Source organism: Kogia breviceps, chromosome 12, assembly GCF_026419965.1.
Source record: "Kogia breviceps isolate mKogBre1 chromosome 12, mKogBre1 haplotype 1, whole genome shotgun sequence".
Classification (NCBI taxonomy): Eukaryota; Metazoa; Chordata; class Mammalia; order Artiodactyla; family Physeteridae; genus Kogia; species Kogia breviceps.
Genome location: NC_081321.1, coordinates 86978458 through 86992094, shown reverse-complemented (window position 1 = coordinate 86992094; position 13637 = coordinate 86978458). Strand labels below are relative to the sequence as shown.

Sequence of the window (13637 nt, the reverse complement as noted above, 5' to 3'; positions counted from 1 at the left end):
ATATGTATATGTATAACTGATTCACTTCACTGTACAGCAGAAACTAACACAACATTGTAAATCAACTCTACTCCGATAAAAATTAATTTTTTAAAAAATGAAGGGCATATAGGAACTCTCTGTACCATCCTTACACTCCTCTGTAAATCTAAAGTTATTTCAAAATTAAAAGTTTTCAAAAAGTTAATCTGTTATCTCTAATGGGATAAACTGCTGATGTTTCACCTAAATTCCATTATGGATATGTGGATATGGGACAGGAGTAGCTGTATCGTAATCATTTCTCAGTGAATTTAATCTTCAGCTTTACTTTTCAGATCAATGGGATGTCCCTCTAGAGGGCTGGGATAGGGAGGATGGGAAGGAGGCTCAAGAGGGAGGGAATATGGGGATATATGTATACATATAGCTGATTCACTTTGCTGTACAGCAGAAACTTAACACATCATTGTAAAGCAATTATACTCCAGTAAAAATATTTTAAAAAAAAATTTTTGATGTCCCTAGGATAGTTGTACGGACCAAATACATAAGATAATGCTTTTCTTCTTGTGAAAAATTTTGGTTTTTCATAGTAATCTATTTATACATTTTTACTTTTATACTGATGTATTATATCTATACATCACAATTTGTGACTTATTTGAAACTGCTCTTTTGAAAAATAATGAAGAAATCCAGGTAAAGAGGGATAAAAATGTTTTAATTGTTGAAATACACTGGTAAATTGAGTGATTTACATTTCAGTACTAAGTGGATACACATGATCACTATCAAATTAAGAACTTTCCAAATATCCGACTAATCATCAGTGATAAGTCCTTGAAAACAGTGTAGAATTAACATGATGAGGTGCTCTGATCCCACACAGGTAGAATGGGAGACTCAATGGCTATGAAGTATTTGTAGTTACATAAGCCCCTGACTAAAGAAAATAGGAAATTAATCGAAATGTACATACGGCATGCAAACCTCAACAGTTTAAGTATTGCCATGTAGAGTACATTGTTCTCAATAAAGAAACTCCTCTGATATTTAAATCAAGCTGAAAACCAAATCGTAAAAAAGGAAAGCGCTAACAGTAAGAATCAATTTAACAATTTTACAGCTAAACATTAACATGAAGTAGAAATAGTGAAAGATAACAGACAAATATATTACTTTGGGCAATTCATCAATAGTGCCTTATTATTGTAAGTTATAAATAGATGAAGGATTTTGTTATATAAAAACTATCAAAAAAGTATCAGTGAAAAGACATGATCTTCATGAGCTGTGGGGATGGCCAGGGTGAGAACGGCAGCTGGGGCACAGCAGCCAGCTGGGCAAGAACCCTTTGTAAGCTTGTCTTCCGCAGGTGGACCAAATATAGTTCCATATACGTGTGTTGTTTAACCAATTCCTCTCTAGTACCACAACATTCAATATGTACCCGTGGGTTTTAACTATAAACTAAGAATTTGGGGTGGGGGGGGAGCGACTGCTTAGAATTTCCTTGGAAATGTCTGTGCACGTTACAAAAATCCCACAAAGCAAAAATTCCATCCAGATCTTGATGAGCAGGCTATGAAGGCAACAAACAAAAAAGGGAAAAGAGTTAGAAAGCGTGAAAAGGCACCACTTAGGTAAAAACATATCAGCGTTAAGCCTGCAAATTATTTACTGATTTTCTTTTCAGTAAAACACACGTTCAACATCCGTCCAGTATTGATTTGAGACTGAATGTGTGGCCAGCACAGTGTGAAGCACTGATGACAGTTGCATGAAGAGACAAAGTCAGGTGGAGAGAGAGACTTCTAAACTTATAACCAAAATACAACAGGAGGATGCCTGAACCAAGCTCCACGGCAACATCACAAAGACGCCAACTGCTCAGCCACAAGCTATCCCTTCCTCGTTTGGTCAGACCCTCTCGGGAAGAGGGGCGAGCCACCCACTTCTCCTCGAGCTCCCCCAGGGGATCTGATGCAGCGAGCCCACCCACTGGCATTTGAGAAGCATCACTGTGCTGGCAGCACTCCGTATACCTAAACGGGCGTGACGTTCACCCTTGGGTCATCTAGGGAAGAAACTACACATCTGTATCGTGATATAAGTAACTTTGATTCTGAAATCATTCCTCAATTTGCTTCAAAAAGTAACCAAGTCAACTTTGAAGTTGGGTCACTGAGTGAGTTCGGTGGCTTTATCTCTAGAGAGGTTTTATACGTTGGGTCAAAAAAAAAAAAAGTGTCTCCAATCTTTCCCATAAAATGTCTCCTCTCATCGGGGTTTCTGCTCAATAATTTAAGCTCAGATGCCTCACAGATAAGTACCACAATGGATGCTTAGCAATTGAGTAAATGGAGAGCCTATCAACTTAGAAAACTTTTCAGATAATTCAAAAGAGGCAAATGGATTGTTTAGCAATAGAGGAAAAGAATGGCGGAAATTGAGAGGAGAGAAGGATGGCAATAAAATAGTTTTCATTTTTATATTGATAGCCATGAGCAGTAGGGAAATAGTCTACCTAGCTGTCTAATGTTATGTGGGCTGACTAACCAGCAATAGCGCTCAACTGTTATCAGGAAATTTTAGATCCATATACAAAGCTGGACAATCATCTTGTCTAACTCTGTCGTGTAAAAGCTGAAATTGGGTGAAGCTGGGAGAAGGTAAGGGATTCCATCTAAGGTCCTGTGTTAACAGCAGAGCTACCAAGTCTCCAGGTATCTATCTACACAGCACTTCTTCCTACTCTATTCAGATGCTTTTTGAAATACACCCTGTTTTCAGGAGGGTAAACACTAATATATGCCTACTTTCAACTAGATTATCTTTTCTATTTGATGCAAATAGTAAAACCACTGCTGCATCAGGGAAAACTGGCGGGGAACTTAGAAATCTACATGAGAGTCAGAACTCTGTTAAAAATACTAGAAATAGAAAATCTCCAGTAAGCTCCTAAAGAGCAGCTCAGCACCCTAAGGTGGTTATGGGCCCTAGGGAATAATGCTCCATAATGCTGTAGCCTTTGATGAGAGGGTCTTTGAAGAAGCAGCTGCCCAATATTGTTGTATTTCTTGTCCAGAAGAAACTAGTTACAGCTTCCATGTCCCTTTTCTCCAGTAGGAAAGCTTATTTGTCTCTACCTGTGAGCTTATTCTGCAACCCATCCCATCCCAGACACCAGCATCAATCAGTACTGGCCCTCCGCCAGAAGCTGGCTCAATATCAAATCAGTCTTGCTTCTGATCTACCAATGGCTGGATTCTGGTTACAAAAAAGGATGATGGTACAGTGATGATGATCTTGATGGTGACGATGACAATGACAATTATAGCAGAAGCTACCATTTACTTCACATTTAATCCTAATAAGAACCCTTCCAACAGGCATTGGGGGAAGAAACTTGCCCAGCTAGTAAGTGAAAGAGCCTGAATTCAAATCCAAGGTTGTTCGACACCCAAAAGAGAATGGGCCATCTCAGGAGACAGAGCATTCCTGATCACTGGATGTTCAAAAGAGGTGGGATGTCGGGCTTCCCTGGTGGCGCGGTGGTTGCGAGTCCGCCTACCGATGCAGGGGACGCGGGTTCGTGCCCCGTTCCGGGAGGATCCCACGTGCCGCGGAGCGGCTGGGCCCGTGAGCCGTGGCCGCTGGGCCTGCGCGTCCGAAGCCTGTGCTCCGCAGCGGAAGAGGCCACAGCAGTGAGAGGCCCGCGTACCGCAAAAAACAACAACAAAAAAAGAGGTGGGATGTCATTCAGCAAGACTGAAAGTGGGGATCTAAGCATCGCATGCATTTTGGTCCAGGTGAACAGAAGCTCTTTTCCTCAATGGAAATGCTGCTCAGTATCTTTTAGAGACTAGTACCCAGACAGTAGTTAAGAAATGAAAGCTATTTTTCTTCTGTCCTTGTTCTTGTTTGTCTTATAATTCTAACTCCAAGCTCTTCACCAGGTCCACGGTGCTTCATCTTTTAAACTTGGTCTATGATTTTACTATTCCTTCCTGAAAAATTGCATCTTTGCACACTGACGATTGCCTTTCTCTACTGGAGTTTTGGTGCTGGTACATCTTCTCTCTGTATATCAACTACCCCTGACTACTGCCAAACATTTAATATTGACCCTAATCTAATTCCCAACCTCTCTTGTCTGTCATTTCCAGGGTCCTAGCCCCTCAAAGATTTTGGCAATGAAGAGTAAAACCCTGGTAGTCTAGGCAAACAGCTTGTTCTTTATTAAATGAATTAAGTTACATTTGAAAAAATATTAATGAAAAAAAGTAACTGCAAAGACAATTGATCTAATCATTAAAGACCTCTTTACAATAAAATATATTGGGTTCCATAGATTTAACCACAAGATGAGACCCCTCCTCATACTCAAGTTCAAGATTTCTTAGAAATATAGAGGACTAATATCTACAGTTCATTCATCCAGGCTAAATGTATAGAATTATTTAGAAAAATATACAGTACCTCTTGATTATTGTCATGATACTACTTTCTTCTAATCTTAAAAAAGAGAAAATTAAGAAAAGTTAAATGTTCAGTTGTAAAGAATATATTCTAGTTTCCTACAAAACTACAAATAGTTGTGACATATATGTATTTGCTAGTCTAAATCATCAAGTAGAGAAAAACCAATGAGGAAAAAATAACCATAGTATGTTTAGAAATAATAAAGGCTTGTGTACAAATTAAATCAAATATTACATATATATAATTGTATGTGTACATATTAATAGTTCTTTAAAACCATATTATCAGACAACTGCACATTGATTAGTAAATCAGCATTCTTCACCACGAGCCACACTTAAAAATTTACTTAAGGGACTTCCCTGGTGGCGGAGTGGTTAGGAATCCGCCTGCCAATGCAGGGGACACAGGTTCGAGCCCTGGTCCAGGAAGATCCCACATGCCACGGAGCAACCAAGCCCGTGCGCCACAACTACTGAGCCTGTGCTCTAGAGCCCAAGAGCCACAACTACCGAGCCCATGTGCCACAACTACTGAAGCCCATGCACCTAGAGCCCATGCTCCGCAACAAGAGAAGACACCGCAACGAGAAGCCAGAGCATCGCAATGAAGAGTAGCCCCTGGGCTTCCCTGGTGGCGCAGCGGTTGAGAGTCCGCCTGCCGATGCGGGGGACATGGGTTCGTGCCCCGGTCCGGGAATATCCCACATGCCGCAGAGTGGCTGGGCCCGTGAGCCATGGCCACTGAGCCTGCGCGTCCGGAGCCTGTGCTCCGCAACGGGAAAGGCCACAACAGTGAGAGGCCTGCGTATTGGAAAAAAAAAAAAAAGAGTAGCCCCTGCTCGCCGTAACTAGAGAAAGCCCATGCGCAGCAAAGAGGACCCAACACAGCCAAAAATAAATAATATAAATAAAAATAAATTTTAAAAAAAATTTACATAAGCAAGAAGCTATCTACAAGGCTGCAATCGTACCTATTACCAAAAGAACTTCATTAGCCCTGCAATTACTAACTACTAAAACTCAGAAAAAGGAGCCTCCACCTCATTTCATTATACAAAAGACAGTTAATTTTCTTCTAATCACCAGACTACTTATCAGTCACATTTATAATGTATTATAGGAATGTACCTTTATGTTCTACAAAAACTCCAGAAACTTACTGAAATGTTTGCTTTCATTTTCACACTGATCATCACTGAAATTAACAGGAAATTTAAAATATCCATGGAGCATAACCACAAACGGAAGCCAAATTTTGCTCTGGAATTCCTCTCATCATGTGGGTGGCAATTTCAACAAATGATTAAAATGAGCAGATATCGTTTTTTTGGTTTTTTTTTTTAAAGGCCGCACCGAGCGGCATGCGTAATCTTAGTTCCCCGACCAGGGGTCAAACCTACGCCCTGTGCAGTGGGATCACGGAGTCTTAACCACTGGACTGCCAGGGAAGTCCCAGCTATGGCTCTTATACACAGTTCACTGCAAGTCAGTAATATGTAGGGTGAGTCAGGCGAGCTGAAATATACATTTCATACGTTTTTCACAAAACAAAAAAAATAAACATGTAGATAGAGTAAACGTCACATGGTTTTACTTACTTTTTCGCACAGTCTTTGTTTGATTGGACACCATATTGACAGCTTCAGATGGCAGACCAACATACACCCCTCCATAGTTTCTTGATGAAAAGAAGCAGAGATAGAAAAATCAGACCACACGACATGGTTACTAAACATTTGCAGAAACTGATGACAGCATGGGGCCCTTCAAACAATTATAGAATTATTAAAATAACTCATGACTTTTCAAAAGTAGAATTCAGAATATTATCGTCCTTGGAGAGATAATTGTTTTTCTATGTTAAAAAAAGAAGCTAGGGGCTTCCCTGGTGGCGCAGTGGTTGAGAGTCCGCCTGCCGATGCAGGGGATGCGGGTTCGTGCCCCGGTCCGGGAAGATCCCACATGCCGCGGAGCGGCTGGGCCCGTGAGCCATGGCCGCTGAGCCTGCGTGTCCGGAGCCTGTGCTCCGCAACGGGAGAGGCCACAACAGTGAGAGGCCCACGTACCACCAAAAAAAAAAAAGAAGCTATATATTTTAAAAAGAAAGCTGTGTAGTAGAATTTTTAGATATTTTACTTGCAATGAGAAAGAAGAGAAGTTGGGATTTTTAGAATTTAGTAGAGTAATAAATATCAGTAGCGTGACATGTTACAGTTAATAAGTCAACATTTATCAAGAATTCAGAGTGGTCAATGTGGTATGAGGTGCTATGGACACAAAAACACACTTTACCTGTAGGTAGACATAAAGTGAGGAGGAAGAGAGAGAGATAACGAGTAATGAGAGTGGAGTGCTGCTAATCAGAGGATGGAAGGACAGAGAAGCCTGAAGGAAGGAAGAGATGTCATCCAATCTTAGAGAACAGCACCTCCAAAGGCCACAAGATGGAAACTAGCACAAGCCGTGTGCACAGGACAAACCAAGCTTGTTTGGAAGAAGCAAAGATTATGGTCCCTGGGGCAAGATGTTTATCACACTGCATGCTCCTACCTGTATTCTCTGTGCCAAAAGTTTTCCTGGCGGAATCTGTATTACTGGCAATGTGCTACAGTGGTCGATTAAATGCATGAGTTAAATTAATTCATGTTAAATTAAATCCATGAGGTGGGACCAAAATTATTCAAATTGAAGGTAGCTTCAACACCAAACATACCTCCTCTTGTCATCTTCTGTTATTGATTCTTCTGTTCTAAAAGGTCAAAAACATTTGCTATGAGCCGTTTGGTTACACAGTCAAAGACTTCATTTCTGGCTCTGAGAAAAGAGGGACTGACAAGTTAAAGCCAATTTTGTTTATCTCAAGTTCTTCCATCGAGTATTTCTGTAACACAGGATTCTCTCTTCACCTCAATCATTTATACACTAAGAAATTGGCAGTTTTCTACTTACGAGAAAGCACAAATCCATCAAATGCCAACAAGTCCAATTGCTGAACAAAATCAAAAACTGAGGTAACCATAATGGAAAAGAATATAAAGAGAAGAATGTCCATATGTGTATAACTGAGTCACTTTGCTGTACAGCAGAGATAGGCGCAACACTGTAAATCAACTATACTTCAATTTAAAATTTTTTAATTAAAAAAAAATACAGAAAACACTAATTCGAGGGACAAAAAACAAAAACAAAAAACCTGAGGGCAGCCAAGACTGGAAAGAGCACATAAATTGGGTGTCAGGAAGCCTGGGTTCTTGTCTGGCTGTGCCACTCGCTTCCTGTGTGACAGGTTGTGGCCAAGTTGCCGGCCTGTAGCTCATCTGTAAAATAATGGGGTCGACCAGATGACGCCCAAGGTCCCTTCTAGTCCTAACACACTATGAGTTTGTGTCTCTTATGCCAGTTCAGCAGCACAATTCTAGGTATGAAAGATTTCTTTAGTGAAAAAAGAGTTAAAGTCAATTTAACTTTCTTTTATTTAAAAAAACAGCTCTTTTATACATGATCTACTGCAAAGAGAAGAGGGAAATGTTCAAAGGAAATTTCTAGAGGGAATCACTACTTTAAAATGCACAGTATCTTTCCTTGAATAAGAGGAATCCATATTCTAATAGAATTCCTTGGCATATTTTTAGGAGTATCAGGAAGCTTACCTTGAAGTACTAGCTAGTATACATTAGTTATTTTTCTGAAAGAAAAAAAAAGATTCAAATGTATCTCGCTGAACTCAACATGTAATTATAAGGGGCTTCAGTTAAGAAGAAAGCAGACTGAAAACATCTAAACAGCTTCACTGAATCTTTTAATTGCAGGGATTGTCATATCATGGTTTCACACATTTAAAAGCTGTGAATGTATATATGTACATGAGATTCTGCCTCATTGCAACAGCCCGTAAAGCCGAAGTCTATAGAGAAAGGAAGCGGAGATTTGGAAATTATCTGTTAAACACTGGCCATGCACATAGAAAATACTCCAATAGAGGGCAAAAACCACCCTGCAATCTAATTTGTCCAAATTGAGCCCATAACCCACTTTTAATTATCAACTTCATTTATCTCTTGCTAAAGTTGGATCGTTTTTTAATTCAAAGGTGTCAAAGTCATACTGTATTAGAACTGGTGCTATGCTTACTGAAGTGGTATAACACTTTCAGGTGCTGTTTACCAGTTTTAATTAAAATGGATTTATAACCCGCTAGTACAGATACTAGGAAAAATGATGATGGCAAACTCGTTCAAGATGATCAGAACTGTTTACTCTGGTTCTGAATGGCCAACATTATGATGAAATTGCTTGTGAAGCTGTAACTGGCAGATTTGGACATATACAATGTCTCATTTTTTCTCACAGATATTCGTTTCATATCCAATGACATCTCTGTGTATTTTAAATCTTTCCCCTTTTGCCTAATCCATCTTAAGGATTTATTCAGTGTTTTAAAATATATTTAACTTCCCCAAATGTAAAAAAACAGTGAATTATTTTTAATCTATTATCTCTCATAAATTATTCAATGCCCTAAAACCCAACTGTGCTCTCCTTGATAAAATTAATCAACAATCTTATGCATCTGATTTGCAGGAAATGATAATGTGTCTGTCATATTTATTGGATAACAAATTAAGCTTCAGAGATATTACTAAATCTTTAAAAATACCATTTATAAAGACTTTTCAGATGTCCGTTCTTTTAAACTTTTAAGTAAGTTATAATGCCTGTCTGTCTACATGCTCCCTTCCTTCCACAAACAATTATTCTATGATACAAAGACTGGAGACTAAAGACTACATGGGTGAAAACAGCATCATCACTGAGTCCTTCCTGTGTGTCAGGTACGGTGCCAGACACTTCACACGCATCAGTGCTACTCCTCTCAACAGTTCTGAGGGTTTACATCTGAGGAAATAGGTTCAGAGAGCCAGGTAATTAACAAATACGCAAGACCAACATTGAAACCCCATCTATCTGACATGAAAAACATGCTCCACATTCTAATTCACCACTCTGCCTCTCAGATAGGAAGATGTGAAAGTCAAAAACACTTCCGGTGACAAACCGACATGTTGGCTTCCCCTGGAGTGGGCACTGCCTCTGTACCACTCTTGCAAAAGCTTTGAGCCTCACCCCTGTCTCACAACCTGCTTGTGTAACTGCACCAGGCACTTTGCTCGTAGGATTCTACTGTTTCCTTTAATCCTCACCACACTCCTGCAAGATGGGTATCAGCCACATTTAAAGATGGAAAACTGAGGCTCTGAAAGGTGTAGCAGCAGGACCAAGGTTACAAGGCCAGGTAATAGAGCCAGAATTCAAAGCCCGGGTTGTGTGGTTCTAGCTCCTGCTTCATACACTGTGAGCCCATGCTAACTCGTATCAGGGAAACACCCCCACCTCCCAAGCTGGATCTCTCTGATTTTTACCATCCCACTTATAAGAGGGAAACAAGATGGCAGAAGAGTCTTAGTCAGTGTTTCGATAGCATTAGACCTAAACCTCTATGCTGCCAGAGACAATCAATCTTTGCAGAACTTGCTGAATGGCTACATAAATCATTTTTATTCCAATAGAAAACCTCTCCAGATCAGCAGTTACATTAGACTCTATTCATCTGGACAACCCGTTTCAAATTGAGGTTAAATCGGAAAACCGTGGTTGGTCTAAACCAAATCTCCTTGCGACAGAGAGGTCCAAGCCACTGTATTTAGCTGCCTGAGAGCCAAGTGCTGCCCTGTCCTGTCCAGGAAGACAGCATCCTCCCAGCAGGGTGATGTGGTCCTGCCCCGACTAAACAGGCTGTAGCATTCGAAGAAGAAATGGTTCCTCAAGCAGCAACAAAGATTCCTGGTAAAAGGAAGGCCCAGAGATGTTAAGTCACAGGCCCTGAAAAGCTGGCGAAATTGTCTCATGATTACTAGTGACCCCAGATGGGCATCCAAAAAATATACCTTCTGCTGTGGGGACCAACTTCTCTTGAAAGGGTGTTTCTTGTCGATAGAAAGTGGACATTATCTCGGGACAGTTCAAAACTGGGGTGATAAATTTATCTGACAGCTAAGCAACTTAGCAAGAAACTTCAGTCTTTAGGATTCTAATCCCTGGGGAGATTTTCAAGTTTTGAGTAATGGCCTGGCTGTCCGAACACCTGGGCTGCCCAACCTGTACACCACTTTCAAGAATCACTGTACTTGTTTCCCCTCACAAAACATATTTTGAAAGATTTTGTTATCAACTGGTCTTACTATCTCACTTGCTGATAATTTCCTTAGACATACAAGTGCCAACGGGAGCCTCTGATGTGCATGGGATGGTTCCCACAGGGTGTTTGTGTAATTCAATTCCAAGGCAAATAAATCTTATGTTTTGCTAACGTAGAGCCTGTGCAGCCTCGTTGTAGGCACGTGCAGATTTCCGTTCAGTTTCTAAAGTAACGAAAATAGCCTGTGGTCCTTCTCCGACGCTGCCAATCCAGAGCATCCGGCTAGGAACTGCGCTGGGGCCAGATCACCCCCCACCATGGAGCCCCTGGATGAGCCACTGTTTTTCACGAGGGACTCGATTATTTTTCTTTTCTGGTCACTACAGCTTTAGTGGAAGGGCAGTGGCTATTGTGCAGCCTGCAGCTGTGATTGTTGACAGATCACAAGATTTGTTCCTGAAGCAGGGAAGGAAGTGGGGAGGAAGCGCAGGACAGAAAGCCACACGGACTCCGCCTTGGCGGGAACAGCAGCCGCTGACAGAGTCTGGAGGGCCCTCAGTCACAGACATCATGGTCCTATTTTCTGCTGGTACTAAAGGCAAAGAATGAGATCTTCACCCTGGAGTCTTCCCTTAGAAAACAGAGACTGAAGATTGAATTAGTCCATGCTGGAAATGACAAAGTGAAAAGGAGGCCGATTCACAGGAGATGATTTGGAAGATGCCAGACCGCACTGCTCAGGACTTAATTGGTCCAAATATCTCCACAAACTCAGCCCACCCGTACTCTTTGCCCCTTTAGACAAGAAGCAAGTGAACATACCTCAACCAGGAGAAATCTCCTAGTGTAGCAATCCACTTCTAAATAATAGTTCTGAAGCAGTGCAGGAGTCAGTGCCCAGGTGCCTACAGGCAGAGGCACTGAATGAAGGGATTCAGGGACGAGAACACCCCTGAATCTACCATAAATAGGGAAGATGGGCTTCCCTGGTGGCGCAGTGGTTGAGAATCTGCCTGCCGATGCAGGGGATAAGGGTTTGTGCCCCGGTACGGAAAGATCCCACATGCCGCGGAGCGGCTGGGCCCGTGAGCCATGGCCGCTGAGCCTGCGCGTCCGGAGCCTGTGCCCCGCAACGGGAGAGGCCACAACAGTGAGAGGCCCGCGTAACACACACAAAAATAAATAAATAAATAAATAAATAAAAAATAAAGTACCTGTTATTTCCTGTTTATCAGGCCCAATTACTATGTCAGCAGTGTATTGGACCAGTATGACGTGCTGTGGGACATCAGTAACATCAAGTTACTGCAGAATAGAGGATGAACAGCAAGACTGTGATGGTATACTGTTGGCCTTGCCAGGTAAAAGCAAACTGCTTCTGTTATCCTCGCAAACCGGTTCAGAGGTAAAGCATTCACCAAAGGTTGCAAAACAGGAGCTAGGGGCTATGTTGAGTGTTTTCAATAAAGATACCACACCTTGAACAGCAGCTGAAATTGGAATCATCATTTCATCAAGTTTATAAGAATCCAAAGTCACTCTCTAAAATAAATCTGCCTTCCACATGGGCCAAAGAGGCAAGTTAAAAGGAGACATGAGAAATGTCTTCATTTTTTCAAGTCTTTGATGAGGGCACCAATTTCTGCAACTCCACCAGGAATGCAGTATTCCTTTTTGTATATTATTCTGGTATAGAAGGGAAATTCCATAGGCTTCTACTTGACCCTTCCTACCAAGACAGCCCTTCCTTCACAGGTCAGAGAGCCAATGTGGGGATTCTTCCAGTTGCCAAATACACCTACTCTGATTATGAACTCACAAACTGAGGAAATAACCAGCGTATGGGATCTGCAGACTACTGGACTCACTGCAATTTTTAGGTTAGCCAAAATTCCATTTTTCACCTGACCACTATAAGCCCACACATGGACTGATCGCCCATAGTGGCATTTTGGGTCCTCAGGTGTTAACAGCAACTCAGAGCCAGTGCCTAGAAATCTCTAAAAGGTCCAGGTACTTCCTTTTGTTCTGGACACAGTTGCTCTAGCAAATGAACACAAATCCTTTGGGAAAGACGTGAAAGAGTATCTACCGTACATACATGTGGCCATGTTTAAAATTCCCTCAAGGGAATGTGGCCTTAATTGCTCTGAGTCTGACTTGGGTCTGGAAACTGGGTTAAGAGGCTGTGCCTTTCCATTGTGATGACTCAGCTTAGCTTTCTGGCTCACAGACCAGAAGTCTTCCTCTTATAAAATATACAGAGGGAGAAAATGAATCCTTAGATGGCCATCCTTCTTATCTATCCCTAGGGAGACCGTGATCAACTAGCTCTCATCAAAATTCCTTCCAGGATGAAACATTCTGCCTCTTCATCCCTGCTGTCTGTTATGGCGAGTGTGCCCGCCTTGTCTTAGGGGGTTCAGTTCTTGGTCTCTGCTTCTCTGGGATCCCGTCACACCCAAGGAAACAAAGAACCCATCTCAAGGGCAGCATCTCCCGACTGTCATAGCCATGTTATAGAGGACAATCATCTTGGACCCTCCCTTCACTATGTGTTTCTCAATTTGCTCAGCCTCCTAGGGAAGGGAGTCTCCTCTGCAGTGGGGAGCAGCTCACACTTGAGAAATTCACACCAGCTTTCCTATCTCTTCAAGCCTTTGGATTCCTTCCTCTCCATCACACCAGAGAAGTTCTGACATACTCCTCCCCTGGAGAGAGCATAAGCTCCTTCAGTTTAGTTTCATCAACCAAGTTGACTAAACTGTTAAGAGCCCTAGCCATGCACCTAAATTAAATCTGGAATCTCTGTTAAATACAACAATATCAATAAATTCAGTCTCAGCATACCCTGCTTCTCCTTGGTCTCACACCCTTAGAAGCCATTTCCATACCCATTCCTGAGGATTCTGGTAGAAGAAAATGCACAAGCCTGCAATTACTTTGCCGTGTAAGCTCTTTCCTCCCAGGTC

The 13637-nt window shown here is 41.7% G+C and overlaps 1 protein-coding gene across 1 annotated transcript in view; it reads right to left on the bottom strand.

Moving 5' to 3' along the window:
* Positions 1-682: 682 nt before the first annotated feature.
* C12H12orf75 (chromosome 12 C12orf75 homolog) overlaps positions 683-13637 on the bottom strand; it is a 98868-nt gene continuing 85913 nt past the window's right edge. Inside the window, exons 4-7 of the mRNA XM_067010023.1 lie at positions 7183-7218; positions 6068-6147; positions 4465-4495; positions 683-1564 (exon numbers count right to left, since the gene is read on the bottom strand). Of these exons, the coding sequence (XP_066866124.1) occupies positions 1453-1564; positions 4465-4495; positions 6068-6147; positions 7183-7218 (259 nt within the window). The 3' untranslated portion in view covers positions 683-1452. The remainder of the gene's footprint in view (positions 1565-4464; positions 4496-6067; positions 6148-7182; positions 7219-13637) is intronic.